This window comes from Lepidochelys kempii, chromosome 4 (assembly GCF_965140265.1).
Source record: "Lepidochelys kempii isolate rLepKem1 chromosome 4, rLepKem1.hap2, whole genome shotgun sequence".
Lineage (NCBI taxonomy): Eukaryota > Metazoa > Chordata > Testudines > Cheloniidae > Lepidochelys > Lepidochelys kempii.
The window spans coordinates 37802622-37817096 of NC_133259.1; the positions used below are offsets into that span (position 1 = coordinate 37802622).

The following is a 14475-nucleotide window of genomic DNA, read 5'->3' on the forward strand; positions in this document are numbered from 1 at the left end:
AGCGGAATGAGAATGCACACATTTCCCCTGGTATGGGGAGAGGGGGAATTATGGGGCAGTCAGGACCCCTGGAGAATGGGGGGCCCTGCTATGGAAGGAAACAGGGAGGGAGAAATGAGGGAAAGGGAGTCAATGGGGGACACACAAAATCCATGGCATGACCAAAGGGGGTCCTGAAACAGGTAATGGGACGGTGACACACAGGGAGTTTCTGGAGGGTTGGCAATGGAGGAATGCAAGGTGCCCCCAGGTCTGTGCAATACACTAAGCCTATGGACAACGTGTGCAACTCCTGAGGATACATAAGCACCCTAGGAGCTTCTGTATCTTGAACTGGCTGTTGTCCCCCAGGAACCATAGGGCAGCTGCATGGAAGAGCCAAGCTTTCACAGAACCATAGAATATCAGGGTTGGAAGGGACCTCAGGGCCCTGCTCAAATCCCCAATTTTTGCCCCCGATCCCTAAATGGCCTTCTCAAGGATTGAACTCACAACCCTGGGTTTAGCAGGCCAATAGCTCAAACCACTGAGCTATCCCTCCCCCCAGAAGTTGCTCCGGACCCATGCAGGTAACAAACAGACACAGAGGATGGAATTCGGGTGCAGCCGGTGGATCAGTAACGTTCAGAGAAGTGTGCACAGAGCACGCGGCAACCTCCCCGGCTGCGACCCCGCGCGGCTGACACGGAACCACCAGGGTCCTTTCTCGCGCGCTCCCTCCTCCAGCCGCTCGCGAGGTAGGCCCCGAACAGGGCAGCTCGCCCCTGCGCAGTCGCAGCGCGGAGAAGAAGGGGGAACTCGCGCCCCCTAGCCCACGGGGAGGGGCCAGGGCGCAGCCGCGCCCCCCCCCCCCTCACACGCGCCGGAAGTACGCCTTGCCGGAAGGGGCGGGGTTGCTGCCTTGGCGAGAGAGAGCCGCGTGGCGCTTATTCGAGCTGAGGAGGGGCAGCGGTAGCCGCTCGGGGGCGGGAGCGGGAGCGGCGTTCCCTCCGCGCCGGAGAACGGGCCCCGTCTCGCGCCCGGCTACGGGGCTAAATTCTTCTGGCGCTCTGCTTGGCGCGCGCGCTCCCGCCTGGCCGAGGCCTGCCTTTCTGGCCGGCGCGTGGGCGCTGACCGCGGGCTGGGGCGCGGGAGGCGGAGAGGAGACCATGGCGCCAGGGGAGGGGGGCGCGCGCTGGTGGCGTGGCCAGAGGCGGCGGCGGCGGAGGGAGCCGCCGCCTTTCCGGTAACGTGGCGCATTGTGTCCCTGCAGGTGGCGACCGGGCCGCAGCGGAGCCGCCGCCGGTGGGAGCGGGATGCAGCAGGTAGGAGCCGTCACGCCCGGGAGGAGGGAAATGTTGAGCTCCGGGGCCCGCACCGGCGCTGGATCGGGAGCGAGTCAGGCCCTGCCGCCGCTGCTCTGGTACCGGCCGCCCCCGCGTGCCGCCAGCAGCAGGAGCGTCGGGTCCGTGTGGCGGCTGGCACCTACCGCGGGCCCTGGGCCTGGCCCCAGCCCCCATGTGCGTGTGGGGTGGGGTTGTCTCGGTGCCGCCGATCGCGTTAGTCCATGAATCCGTGGGACCTGCCTCCTGTGGCAGCTTCCCTTCCTAGCCATGGAAGAGCAGCGTCTTGCTTTTTGGCAAAGCTTTCACTATCTAATTGGTGAAAGTATCTGACTGGGGCAAGGAACACGTGTGTCATGTCCAAGCTCGGCAGTCACGTGCCTGGCTGATAGAGCCCAGCAATCCTCACTCCCTTCCCTCTCTGTGCTCTCTTTCAGGGTCCTAGCAGACTTGAGACCCAGAGCAACCATCTGTTGCCAGGTAAGTGCTTTGCTTTAAATCTGGGCTGGGAAGTGAGATGAAGTCTTGTAATTACTTAAAAAAAAAAAAAAAAAAAACTTGCTTGGTCTGGGGTTAAGACTGAAACTGATTTGCCCTGTGTTGACGTTGGTATTAAAACAACTGGGTTAGACTTAACTGTCCCCCAGTGTGGTGATTTGGAATGTGTACCATAGTCAAGTACAGGCTGAAAAAAAATCCAAACCGAGATTAAAATAAGTAATTTGGGATAGAAGTCAATAAAAACGGGGGAAATTAAAAGCTGTGTCTATATACAAATCGTTTGATAAGAGTGCATTTGACTATTAATGCTCACAATCAATCACTATCGATGCTTTACTACTAAAAGGAGTAGTCCTGTTCACATTTTAGCTTATTTTAGCCATTTCCTGTCCCTTCAGTGGGAGACTAAATATGCTGCTTTTTTTGTATGTGTTTTGACGTATTGGATGTTTCCTATATGCGTTCCAGATAAACATTTCTGTGATTAAAAAGGTTATTGTGGTGTTTCAGACTGGTTAATAAAGGTGACCTCACACTTGGGAGGCTTTTAGAAAACGTACCTAAATTTTGTTGTTTTAGGACTACTTTTAATACTTGAAACTGGCTGGCATAACACAACACCTTAACAAAATCCGTAGTGCAAAATTACTTACAGTTAGGAAAGTTGTACTGTGAACAAACTTTCTAGTCAATCCAGCAAGATAACTGTATTTATCTAATTTGATTTTAAACTTCAGAACTGCCTTTAAGTAAACCATAGGATGTAGTGGTACTCTTTTTTTAATCTTTGTTGTTGGAAGCACTTTCAGTTACTTCAAACTCTGTTTTTTGCAGGACAAACATTCCTAAGTTGTGACGACTCTGAAGAAGGTGGGGTAAACAACACAGCCAGACTTGTAGAAACTTGAAGTAAAACAAGTTTGCTCAAGGGCCATTTAAAAAAAAAACAAAAAAAACCCTTTTCATTGGTGGTTGGAAGGAGAGCCAGCAGTGAAAATTGTACTATTTGCTTTGGAAAGTGGTGCAACATCATAACCCAACCCAAGAAAGGCTGCAGCCAGCCAGCAACATGAGCAAGTGTTAAAAAACCTGTCCAATAAATGCTAAAATCTGGTGTGTATGTGGGTAGTGAAAATTGGATATTTTTGGATGGGTCCTAAAAACTTGAGATGCCATTTGGTTCATGAAGACTGTCTTTTCATAGTTCCACACACAGCCTCTTGGAAGCTGCAGTGCACTGCCTTTAGACTTCCATGCCAGCTGACTTAATGCAGTAGTGTGGCTGGCAATCAAGCAACAAAGTGGGTTGCTAGGACAAAAGCAAAAAAGAGTTTCTAAAGCTCATGCTTCTGCTGCAAAAATCCTAATCTTTCCTCATCTCCCTTCCACCTGTTTAAATATGTATATATAGAATGTGCAACTTCTTAGGTTTAGGGAGAAATTAAAACTTTCACTGTTTTATTTCTTTCTCCTGCAAAAAACTAATTATAAAATTAAGTCAGATTTTTAGAACACCCCCAAATTCTTGTTGAATTGATTCCACTAACTATTTATAATCCAAATATTGGACAAATAACTTGAGATCATGTGCTGCATTTGTAAGTGGAGAAACTAGAAGGAACAAAGGAAACTGCCACTCCTCAGAACAGCCACAATTCTTGTCTCAGAAATTAATGGTCCTTGGTAACTACACAGGGAGAACCGCACCACTACGGATATTTAAAGTATTACATTCACAAAAATACTAGGCCATTTGAATAAAATACACTGATTACACAACTTCTTGTATATTCTTATTGCAAGTGTCATTCTTTCTTTCTTTCTTTAGCATTACTGCCAAGTAGGGCCGTGTCTACACAAGGATTGCTGTTCCAGTATGGATATGTCAGTATAGTTTATACTGGTAAAAGCATAGTTTTGCTGCTGTCTCTGGTGGGGACTTATGCCAGCACAACTATGTTCTCAGATCACACCGCACTGATGTAGCTATGTCAGCAAAAGTTTATAGCGTAAACTTGACCTAATGCAGCTCATTGTAGAGGATACTTCCAGAAAACTGAATGTGCCAATGTCTGCCAAGGTTATTTTGAAACTTTACAGAATGACGTAAGGCAGGAAGAATATGGTGTGTGGTGGTTAAACAGATTTCCATGAGAATATTGTAATTAAAGCCCTAGTCCTGAACGAGAGTTGAGCACCATTCCAGGTCCATAGTTAGTAGGTACTGAATAACTGAAGAGGAATACTTAGCTGCTTGTAACTTATCGTAGATATGAAACATATCAAAGGATAACTAATGTTAAGCTCTTAAATAGTCAAGGATTTCTCTTTTAGATTTCAAGGAGGTTCACCTAAATAATTCAGGAAACAGGGTTTTGTCATGCTTTGTTTGGCAAGTCTTTAGATTTAATGAGCTGCTATTTTCCTTTTTTAAATTCCCATAACAGGATGGGGGCTTTGCAAGAACAGTTTATAGCTTTAATTCATATGTCTGATGTGCTTTTTACTAAAAGGCACTCTTTTGAATATCTGCATTTTCCCAGCAGATAAGTGAAAAGCTTGGTTGAACAGATACAACTGTACTGAAATGTTTTCCAGTAGTTCCTTTTGAAAAGCAGAAAACACCAAATTATTGGTTATTTAACTTCTGTTTTTTAAAGTTTTGCCAAAGGCTATCGAAGTATGCTCTATAAAGTAGCACATCTGCCATATAAATACTGGTGGTCCTTCAGTTACTACTCATCACTTTGTATTTGAGCAATGCACGAATACTTCGTAAAGAAAAGAGCTTTAAACATTGGTGTCACTGTTAATTTGCTATTTTAAATTTAGCAGAAGAGCAGTTAAGTTTGTTTGGATTCCTAATTACGAGTTTTGAACTCAGTTTTTCACAGTCAGACTGTTTTTAAAATATGTAACTGAGCTAGGCCAAATAGAATGCTCTCTAACATTGGTATTCTAAGCAAATCCCTTAAAAGCATTTGTTCTTCCACGTGAGAATAAATGTTCTTAAAGCACAGCTATGGTACTTAAGCAGAACAAATGATAGTGTTAAAACAAATGGTTTATCTAGCTTGGAGCTGGGACTGTACACCCAAATTGGTAAATTTAAAATGGTTAATGGGTAGAATGCCTCATCTTCAATAATTAAACTTTGAATAATTGTTCCTTAGTCCGTTTCGGGGGAGGGGTGCTGAGGGAAGTACTACTTCCCATGGGTATTTCTTCCAAACTGTAATTACACCCACGTGATAACAGGTCACGGAGTTTACCAAAGTGTTATGTCGCTGTCCTGGGTAAATTGGAACCATGTGAATGCATAATTATGAGAATTTTATACTAATTTAGTGGAATATGCCTGTCTTCTACTTGTTCTAAGTGTACCTCTGTTGTGTATTGAAAAGGAGCTGAACATCTGTCAGTATCACTTTTTGTCTGATAGCATAACATCAATTTGTTAGCCAAAAAAAAAAAAAGCAAATATAAGGAGAAAACATCGTCACTGACAATACTGGCTCCTTCAATTCTGATGCTGGATCAGCGGCCATCTACAGAGAAGCAGCAATTCATGGGGTGGTAGGTTCTCATTTTTAGCTGCCTCTATGTGTGGGGGGAAAAACACCTGAACAAGCAGCTGTAACAAACAGGAAGGGGATTTTCAAAATACCCAGAAAATTTAAGGGGTGGGTTTGATGGTTGGCCACCTGAGGGCAGGGCAGTAGAGTTCAGTGATGACCAGAGTGGCTAGAACAGGCATTGTGGGACACTTCTGGAGGCCGATCAGAGCACCTGAATAGGCCAGGGCACCCGCACTGGCACGGCGGTGCTCCAGCGGGGGTGCATCAAACATTATTCCACTCGCTGAGGTGGATTACCAGGAGCGCTCTAGCCATGGAGTCAGTGCACTATATGTGCCTTGCCAGTGTGGACGCATTGTGAGGTAGGGGCTGCTTTAATGCACTCTAACTCACAAGTATAGCCGTGGCCAAAGAAACCAGGAAATCATCTTCCACCAGGGGTTGCTGCTGCAGAGGAGAGAAAGCAAGATGCCCTTGGACTTGATCTGTCAAGTACCAACTGCAGCTGCTCTGGGAGAAATTTGGAAAGTGCTATGGGGACAAATTCTTGAGTAGGACTAGAACATGCAGGACAGATGACCGGCTTGACTAGGTATCACATCCTATGACAGGAACCAGACAGCTAGGCAACATAAGCAAGGAGTGTGGTGGAAGTGAAATGGGGCTGAGACAGCTTTTGCTGAGCTCCTACAGCAAAACATTTGGGGGGGACTAGAACTACAGTACAGGGATGTATCTAAGGAAGAACACATCAAACTTCTCATGTAGAAATACCTTGATAAATAGGTGTACAAATGTAAAGATTATTAAGAGGGGCTGTCAGTGACCAGTATTAAGATGTAGCACAGGCTGAGAAATCTTGAGCACCTCAATAAAGGCAAGCTTTAGGGGTTTGTAAATAGCAAATCTGTTCTATTTAAAAACTAACAGGTGAAGGTATTGTGCAGGGGTGTTCTGTTTAGTGCAAGTATAAACTACAGGGTAATAGCAAGCTAATGGGATGCTGTTAGGTCTGGTCTGAATCAAAGATCTGGTGAGATGAGTAGATGTTTATAAATGGGGGGGGGGGTATTGCAAATAATTGAGCTTGGGGAAAGAATATGCAGATTGGAGGAGGAAATAATTTTTTTTCTAACATTTGTGAACAATGCTGATATATTTTAGGGAAGTAAATACATTGCTTTCTTACTCTATTTGCATTTGGGGATTTTCATACCAAAAGACACTTAGGCCTGCAACTGGTTACACTAAGACATGTAATCATTCAGTCATCATGGACCTGTTGTCTGGAATTTATGGTAGTCAGTCCTTGAAAATTATATAAAGCCCTCCTGGCTCAAGTACTATTACTAAATCTTTACTGTCCAACATTTTATGACATATCAGTTTCAATGTTTTGTAAAATTTCACAATTGAGAACCGCAACTTTCTGATACTCTGCAAGCTGTGGGCTTCACAGTCATTTATTACTGATTAGCATTTTTGTCTTCATTTTAACAGTTTCCGTGGCGGTTACTCTGCTATTCAGAGCCAACATCTGCTTTCATACCCTCTGAAAATTTAGTCTTAAGATTCCAAGCAGCTTACAAATATTTATATCTAACTCTAGAACTTGATCAGATGTTTTTTCCACTTGGATGTCAACGTAACTAATGATATTTTTATGGCTGCTATCTTGTAATGTGACAGCACTAATAACCTTGCCTGTGGGTGAGTATAAATAATTCAAGGACTCATACATTTTTCCAACCACTGGTTCTGCACTTCATCACTGAGAAGAAAAATGTTTTAATTCATGACAGCACTGTTACGTTTAAAATAAACTTTATATTGAAAGATGCTCTCATGGACCAACAAGCACATAGTCCGTCTTTGTACAGAACTGCTGAAACTGTATCTAGAAGCCTGTGTCTAATTGATGATATCTGAAAGGATGTTGACAGATTAAAATGCATAGAATAAAAAAAAGCATTGAGGGGTTGGAGAAGCTGGGGGGGGGGGATTCAAATACTACATGCAGCTGGACCTAAAGCAATGTTTCTGAAAATGTGGGGTACATCCCACATGGTGGAAAATACATAAATTGAGTTATTGGCCTTTAACAATGCATGAGGGTGTTGAAGGGGAGAGTGAATGGTTTCATTTTTGTTGAGGGGTGAGCTTTCAGAAATCTGGGAAATGTTGACTCAAAGGGTGTTTACTAGAATACATCAAAGTAAACTAACTTTTGTCACTGTAATTCTCACTAGTAAAAGTAATGATGGAAAGTAGGATACATATCTCAGGCTTGTCCCTGTAATCTCATCCACTGTGATAAAATGCCCCAAGTCTTGTCTGTGGCTTCCACCATTGCTTACGCTAGTGATGCATTATGGCTATGAAATGGACTAATAGCGACAAGGTTCTAATATTTTTAAGTCAGAGTTGAAAATGGTAAGACCAAAAGTGTGCAAAACATTGGAGAGTATATTGTAGTTAGAAATCCTGTATTGGCAGAGGTATTTATCTCAGGTCTGTATTGTTTCTTAATTTCTATCAATATATCAAGACTTGTTTAGCTGGTTCATTCTAGATTCCAGAAGAAAATTCCACTCAGTGATGATTCCCTAAAGGAAAACTTGTCTGGATAGGAAAAGCTTTGGCGAAAACTGATCCACAAAATTCTTCAAAGTACACTTTTCTGCCTATTAAAATTCATACCATTGTTAACTGATTAAATATAGTGTGGCACACTTCCTATATTGAAGTTTGTACATAAATTATTCACTGGATTATATACACTGACTTTTACCTATGAAGAGGGGTTCCAATAAATGTGGCAGCTTTTATTATACCAGTTGACACTGTACAGGTTCACTGAAAAAAATATAAAGTAGTAAAACATAAGACAACTCCATTTACTTTAGATAAAAATGGCATGTTGTCTGGATAAAAGTTTTAGTGCAACTTTTTAAAATCTAGTTCAGCAGTTCTCAGACTAGCAACCTGAGGATCCCCATTTTGATTGAAAATGTTTTGCAGACCCCCAAGCCCACCGCTCACCTCCAAGCCCTGCCCCCACTGCTTTCCCCAAGGTCCCCTGCCCCTCCTCTTCCCTCTCCTAAGTGTGCCCCATCCCTGCTCCTCCCCCTCCCTCCCACGGCTGTGCAGGAGGTGCTGGGAGGAGTTGATCAGGGCCCACAGAGCCCCACAGGTATGCAGACCCCAGTTTGAGAAATGATGATCTAGTTAATTACTGAAGTTAAGCTTCTCATGAAAAGAGCCCAGTAAGCAAAAACTAATGGACTGCTAAGAAATCTAAATGGATACTACTCTGCTACATGATTTTTCTTAAATTCTCCAAATCTGATTCTTGGTGATCCGGGTTCTAAAAATCAGACAGTTCCACATCCCCACCCCAACACCTTTCTTTCCTAGCTTATTGCGCTTTATAATCTACTTCACTACAAAATTCTCAAAGCAATGCACCTTGTATGGCAAGGGTTCTAAAGACACAGATTTTTTTTTTTTTGTTAGATTTTCCTCCCTTTCATTTAGCAGATTCACTTTAGTTATTTTAAACAACAAAGATTTGTGTATATAAGCAATGAAATGTTAATAACTTTAGATTGCATCATGTGATTGTTTCACATAACAGTAGGCTCTCCAGATGTTGAACCCAATATATTTATTTGCATTTCTAACATAGTGTTTTATATTCTCCAAATAGTGCAAAATTACAGAAAGTTGTACAAATACTGTATAAACGCACCTGATTATACTAATATAGCACCAATTCCAACAAGATGTTTAAATTGGGAATGGCCCTTTAAAACACATTCATTGCCATTAAATTGAGGGCCACGTCTGAATAAGAATTAAATCAATGTAGGGAGTCTACAATATTGCCACAACTCTTTTGCATGCTAACTAAGGTGTGAAATTGGATAATAGTAACAGAACTGAACGTGTACATGGACACATACAGACATGAGTGTAACAGTTACACATCTATCAACTATTAGTACAAGCATTGCATTTTGTGCACAAAAGGCCACAACACATTGTCACAATTGGAATTTCCAGAGTTGGGAAGGGACCACATACTATTAAATAGTAGTTACTTGTCACAATATTGTACAATCACACATTGGCAATTTGATGACACTGAATGGCCACATTTCACACTTGAATGTTCCTTGGCCTACAGAGGTTTCATTACATCTTTTAAAAAGTGATAGTTTGTCAAAGATGTCATGAGCAAAGAAAATATTTGTGTATAACAATTTAGAATGCCCTAATGGGCATCCCATGCATCCTGGAAATAGCACAAGTTTCGTGTTTGTTTATCTTGAATAATTTTGAGACCATTAACAAAGAAAGGTTAGTACGCCAATGTAATAATGTAGTGACTATTCCTTATGGACTAATTTATAATCTTGCATCATTAATACTTGTATTGCCACAACAATAAGGGTTGCTTTTTTCACTGTGAAATACTTTTTATAGTGTTTAATCATAGGTTTCTTTAGTCTTGAGGGTAGTATTTATTAGAGAATCAGCTGAGGAAACACAGGTGTGAATGAATTTTTTTGGGGGGTAGAGGTCTAAGAAAACTGGCTATTATATTATTTTTTAGTCATGCATTGTGAAAAGAAAAATCTTAGAATTTGAAAGGACTAACCTGTAGTCATTTGGCTTTGGGCTCTAATTTTTTTTCTCATGTCATAAATGTAATATGAACAAGCTGATTAGGAATTGGATGAACTATCTGCAAGAAAATATGTTGCAGATATTGGTATTATGTAGCTGCCAGACTGGACCTACAATGGGTGTGCATGAATGGACTTTGAATCTGTCTGCTCTTGAGCAGCCATGTTTGCCTGTGCGGTTTTCATTATTGCCATTGCATCAGCCAGGAGAGTAAGTGAATTGAATGCTTTTGTGGCTGACTCACATTTTTAACTTCTTTTCATAAGGACAAGGTAGTTCTCAGTGGATTAAACAATGTACTGCTGAGTTCTACACATTGGCAAAAGTCCCTGTACCTGCTGCAATCCAACAGCATTTCATTACAGCTCTGGCTACTTCCTTTGCCTTAGGCAGGTGGCAGATGCTGAAATTTGCAAAGCTGCAACCTGGACTTAGGTGTATACTTTCACCTGGCATTGTGGTCTGGACTTGGCTTCTAGCCTGGATGCCAGATTTGGCAAGGGGGTGCCTCAATCTATTCAACTAGCAATTTGTTTCTGCCTCCAGGTTAGTTTCAGCACTGCTTATCAGTCTATCCCGTAAGTGGGAATATGCAGAACCACTCAAAGAAGAAATGAAGGTTACTTAAGTGTATCTGGAGTTCAAGATGGGTTTGTGTATTCATGCTTCCTACTTTCCCTTCTCTGACAGAGTCCTTTTTATTCCGTGTCTCTTGCTTTGCAGTGGAAGGAACTGAGGTGGTGAGGACACTCCACCCCTTATAGCCTCGCTCTCAGTGTGTTGTGATGCTGAGGGGAGGGGTGGGGGATACAGGAGCACTCTGGCTCAGTGGTTCCCAATATTTTCTTTGCCACGACACACCTCGAGCTCTATGGGCTCTTCCCCCCACCTGGTGGCTACAGCAGGGAAGGGGAGGGACAGAGAAGCGAACCCCTTGCTCACACAGGAGCAGGAGATTGAGCTCTGATTGGTTGCTCTGTCCCTGGAGGAGGCAGGGTAGTGAGGGAGACAGCCAACTAGAAGGTGGCTTTCCCCCATGTCCTCACATGTACTTTTTCAAAAAATTCTGCAGCACACCTGTTTGAGCATGATGGCACATCAGTGTGTTCTGCCACACAGGTTGGGAAACACTGCTCTAGCTTCAGAGTAACAGCCAGAGTAACAAGCTCTGCGATAAAACCGCATTTGCTCCAACCCCTCAGACAGAGACAAACACCTACAAGATCTCTATCAAGCATTCTTACAACTACAGTACCCACCTGCGGAAGTGAAGAAACAGATTGATAGAGCCGGAAGAGTTCCCAGAAATCACCTACTACAGGACAGGCCTAACAAAGAAAATAACAGAACGCCACTAGCCGTCACCTTCAGCCCCCAACTAAAACCCCTCCAATGCATTATTAAGGATCTACAACCTATCCTGAAGGATGACCCAACACTCTCACAAATCTTGGGAGACAGGCCAGTCCTTGCCTACAGGCCAGTCCTTGCCCCCAAACTGAAGCAAATACACACCAACAACCACATACCACACAACAGAACCACTAACCCAGGAACCTATCCTTGCAACAAACCCTGTTGCCAACTGTGCCCACATATCTATTCAGGGGACACCATCACAGGGCCTAATAACATCAGCCACACTATCAGAGGCTCGTTCACCTACACATCCACCAATGTGATATATGCCATCATGTGCCAGCAATGCCCCTCTGCCATGTACATTGGTCAAACTGGACAGTCTCTACGTAAAAGAATAAATGGACACAAATCAGATGTCAAGAATTATAACATTCATAAACCAGTCGGAGAACACTTCAATCTCTCTGGTCACGCAATTACAGACATGAAGGTCGCTATCTTAAAACAAAAAAACTTCAAATCCAGACTCCAGCGAGAAACTGCTGAATTGGAATTCATTTGCAAATTGGATACTATTAATTTAGGCTTAAATAGAGACTGGGAGTGGCTAAGTCACTATGCAAGGTAGCCTATTTCCCCTTGTTTTTTCCTACCCCCACCCCCCATTGATGTTCTGGTTAAACTTGGATTTATGCTGGAAATGGCCCACCTTGATTATCATACATATTGTAAGGAGAGTGGTCAGTTTGGATGAGCTATTGCCAGCTGGAGAGTGAGTTTGTGTGTGTGTGTTTGGGGGGGGGGGGAGAAAACCTGGATTTCTGCTGGAAATGGCCCACCTTGATTATCATACACATTGTAAGGAGAATGATCACTTTAGATAAGCTATTACCAGCAGGAGAGTGGGGTGGGAGGAGGTATTGTTTCATGATCTCTGTGTATATAATGTCTTCTGCAGTTTCCACAGTATGCATCTGATGAAGTGAGCTGTAGCTCACGAAAGCTCATGCTCAAATAAATTGGTTAGTCTCTAAGGTGCTACTGCTCTAGCTGACACTGTTGGAAGAGGTGTTTGCTGTAAGGCACCACAAGGCAGTGAGTACCTATAAGTGTGAATATGCAGACCCATCTCAAAGAACTCCTATTATAGGTTAGTAACCTTCATTTTTATTCAAGGAAAATTTTTGGCTTATTCTGTATCCTTTGGGGCAGTGCTTTTGGTGCATCCAAAAGTTAGTAGCGGATAGGACAATGTAATTCCCACCAAAAATAGCATGTGCCCTGTTTTTTGGCATTTCCTTAAATGAAGATACTCTGTGTTTCAGAAATTCAAATATGCCCCTACCTCCCCCACCCCCTTTTATTTTTTAATCTGGCACACGAAGGTGTACAGGGCACTTTATTTGCAGGAATTTTACTCTACCCTGCTGCACTGACCAGTTGTACTTGGACATTGTGCATTATTCAGGGAGTGGGGGACACTAACCTGTGTGGACATTTGTTCTGAAGAATTGGGTTATAATTAATGGCAGGTCTTGCAATCAAACTGCTCTAGTGAAGGGTGTAGACCTACTGAGTTACTAAGAATGATCCAGTGACAAATGTGACCTGTGCATGCAAAGCCTGTGCTGTGCTGATACCTGAAACACAGATGAGACAGAATAGAAGGACAATGCCTTTTTTTTAAATTAGAGGAGTTCTAAGTGGGGCAACCATTGACCTAAATAGGTTACTCTGGAAGTGAGGATTATAAGTAATTCTGGGAGGAACCTGAAGCATAAATGCCAGTGCAGTCTTCTCGTGGGGAGTAACTAGTCTACTGAACTCTCAAATTGTCCCAATCCAATATTGGAGTAAAATGTTGGCCCCTTTTCCCCTCCAACTTTATGTATATTGCATTTTTCCATATAAATATAAACTTTTGCTCAACATGAAGGAAATTTCACATTAATCTGTAACTGTACAAGTAGTGTGAATATGCATCCTTGATTCAACAAAAATAAAAACATGCAAAACAGAAGAATGTGTCCATTTCCCACCCAGTGTGGGCCCCAGCTGTGCATTGGCTGTGCTGTTCAAGCTGCCCCGTCTGACTCAGAAACTTCCTTTTATTAATGCTTACTGTTTCTGAGTCGGGATGATCACAATTTGGTCACACTTTTTATCCAGGGTACAAAGGATGAGACTTTGGTATAGACACCTGGAGAGTCTTTGATTGCACAGCCATAACCCCAGGAAGTAACCCCATACACAACCCAGCTTTCCCCTGGACGTTCACACATGAGTGGTCCACCACTGTCTCCCTGACAACTGTCCACATGTTTCTGTTCTTGGAGGTTTCCAGCACAGAGCATCCTCCCTGTGAACCTTCGCTTATAACGCTCTTCACAGAGTCTCTTAGGAAGTAGGGGGATGGCAGCTTGTTGCAATGTTCTTGAATAGGCCCTTCCTGTAAAGAAAGGCCAAATAACTGGTATTGAGAAACTTATGATCACCAAATCAGGTATGATTTAACTGCATTTATTAATGTGACTTAAATATTGCTATACAGTGTTACAGCATTAATTAAAAAAGGTGAAAAGGATCAGACCTCAACTCCCTCAAAAGACTGCAAATTATAAGAAAGACATTTGGTTTAGCAGCACTTGTATCACAGATACTTCACAAGACAGGATTTTTTGGTTACATTTTAGGTAATTGATTCTACAAAAATATATGATGTAATACTTAAATGTAGTGGGAAAGCTATTCTTAGATGGTTTGAATGGCTATGCGGCTATTGGCAGAAGGGATTTTCATCTCTAGGTCACTGTTCAAAGCCACCTTATTTGGTAATGATCAGAAGTCTTTATCATCTAGCAAGCTACTTGGTGTTAATATATCAAATGGAGTTCATGCTTTCAGTCTGGTTCCTAGTAAACAGTTAGCCAACTATAAATCTGCTCTTACAAAAAATTACCATCACTATGCGATAAGTCTCCTTGAGAAACTAAAGTCAATGAGACCATTCTACCCTGTTC

General features: G+C 42.7%; 2 protein-coding genes and 1 non-coding gene across 4 annotated transcripts in view; 2 read left to right on the plus strand and 1 right to left on the minus strand.

The window, feature by feature from the left end:
- The window catches only part of LOC140910327 (bifunctional heparan sulfate N-deacetylase/N-sulfotransferase 3), a 121590-nt gene extending 117988 nt beyond the window's left edge, over positions 1 to 3602 (plus strand). The window contains exons 15-17 of the mRNA XM_073340984.1: positions 1253 to 1304; positions 1760 to 1802; positions 2658 to 3602. Of these exons, the coding sequence (XP_073197085.1) occupies positions 1253 to 1304; positions 1760 to 1767 (60 nt within the window). The 3' untranslated portion in view covers positions 1768 to 1802; positions 2658 to 3602. The remainder of the gene's footprint in view (positions 1 to 1252; positions 1305 to 1759; positions 1803 to 2657) is intronic.
- On the plus strand, positions 1543 to 1673 carry LOC140911016 (small nucleolar RNA SNORA24). Its single transcript, XR_012158809.1, has one exon. It is a non-coding gene; the product is annotated as a small nucleolar RNA SNORA24 (small nucleolar RNA).
- An 8321-nt stretch (positions 3603 to 11923) lies between the features above and the next one.
- Positions 11924 to 14475, minus strand: part of PRSS12 (serine protease 12) — a 62756-nt gene continuing 60204 nt past the window's right edge. For both annotated transcript variants that reach the window (XM_073340988.1, XM_073340987.1), the window contains one exon: positions 11924 to 13904. In XM_073340988.1, coding sequence (XP_073197089.1) covers positions 13597 to 13904 — 308 coding nt within the window. In that variant the 3' untranslated portion in view covers positions 11924 to 13596. The remainder of the gene's footprint in view (positions 13905 to 14475) is intronic.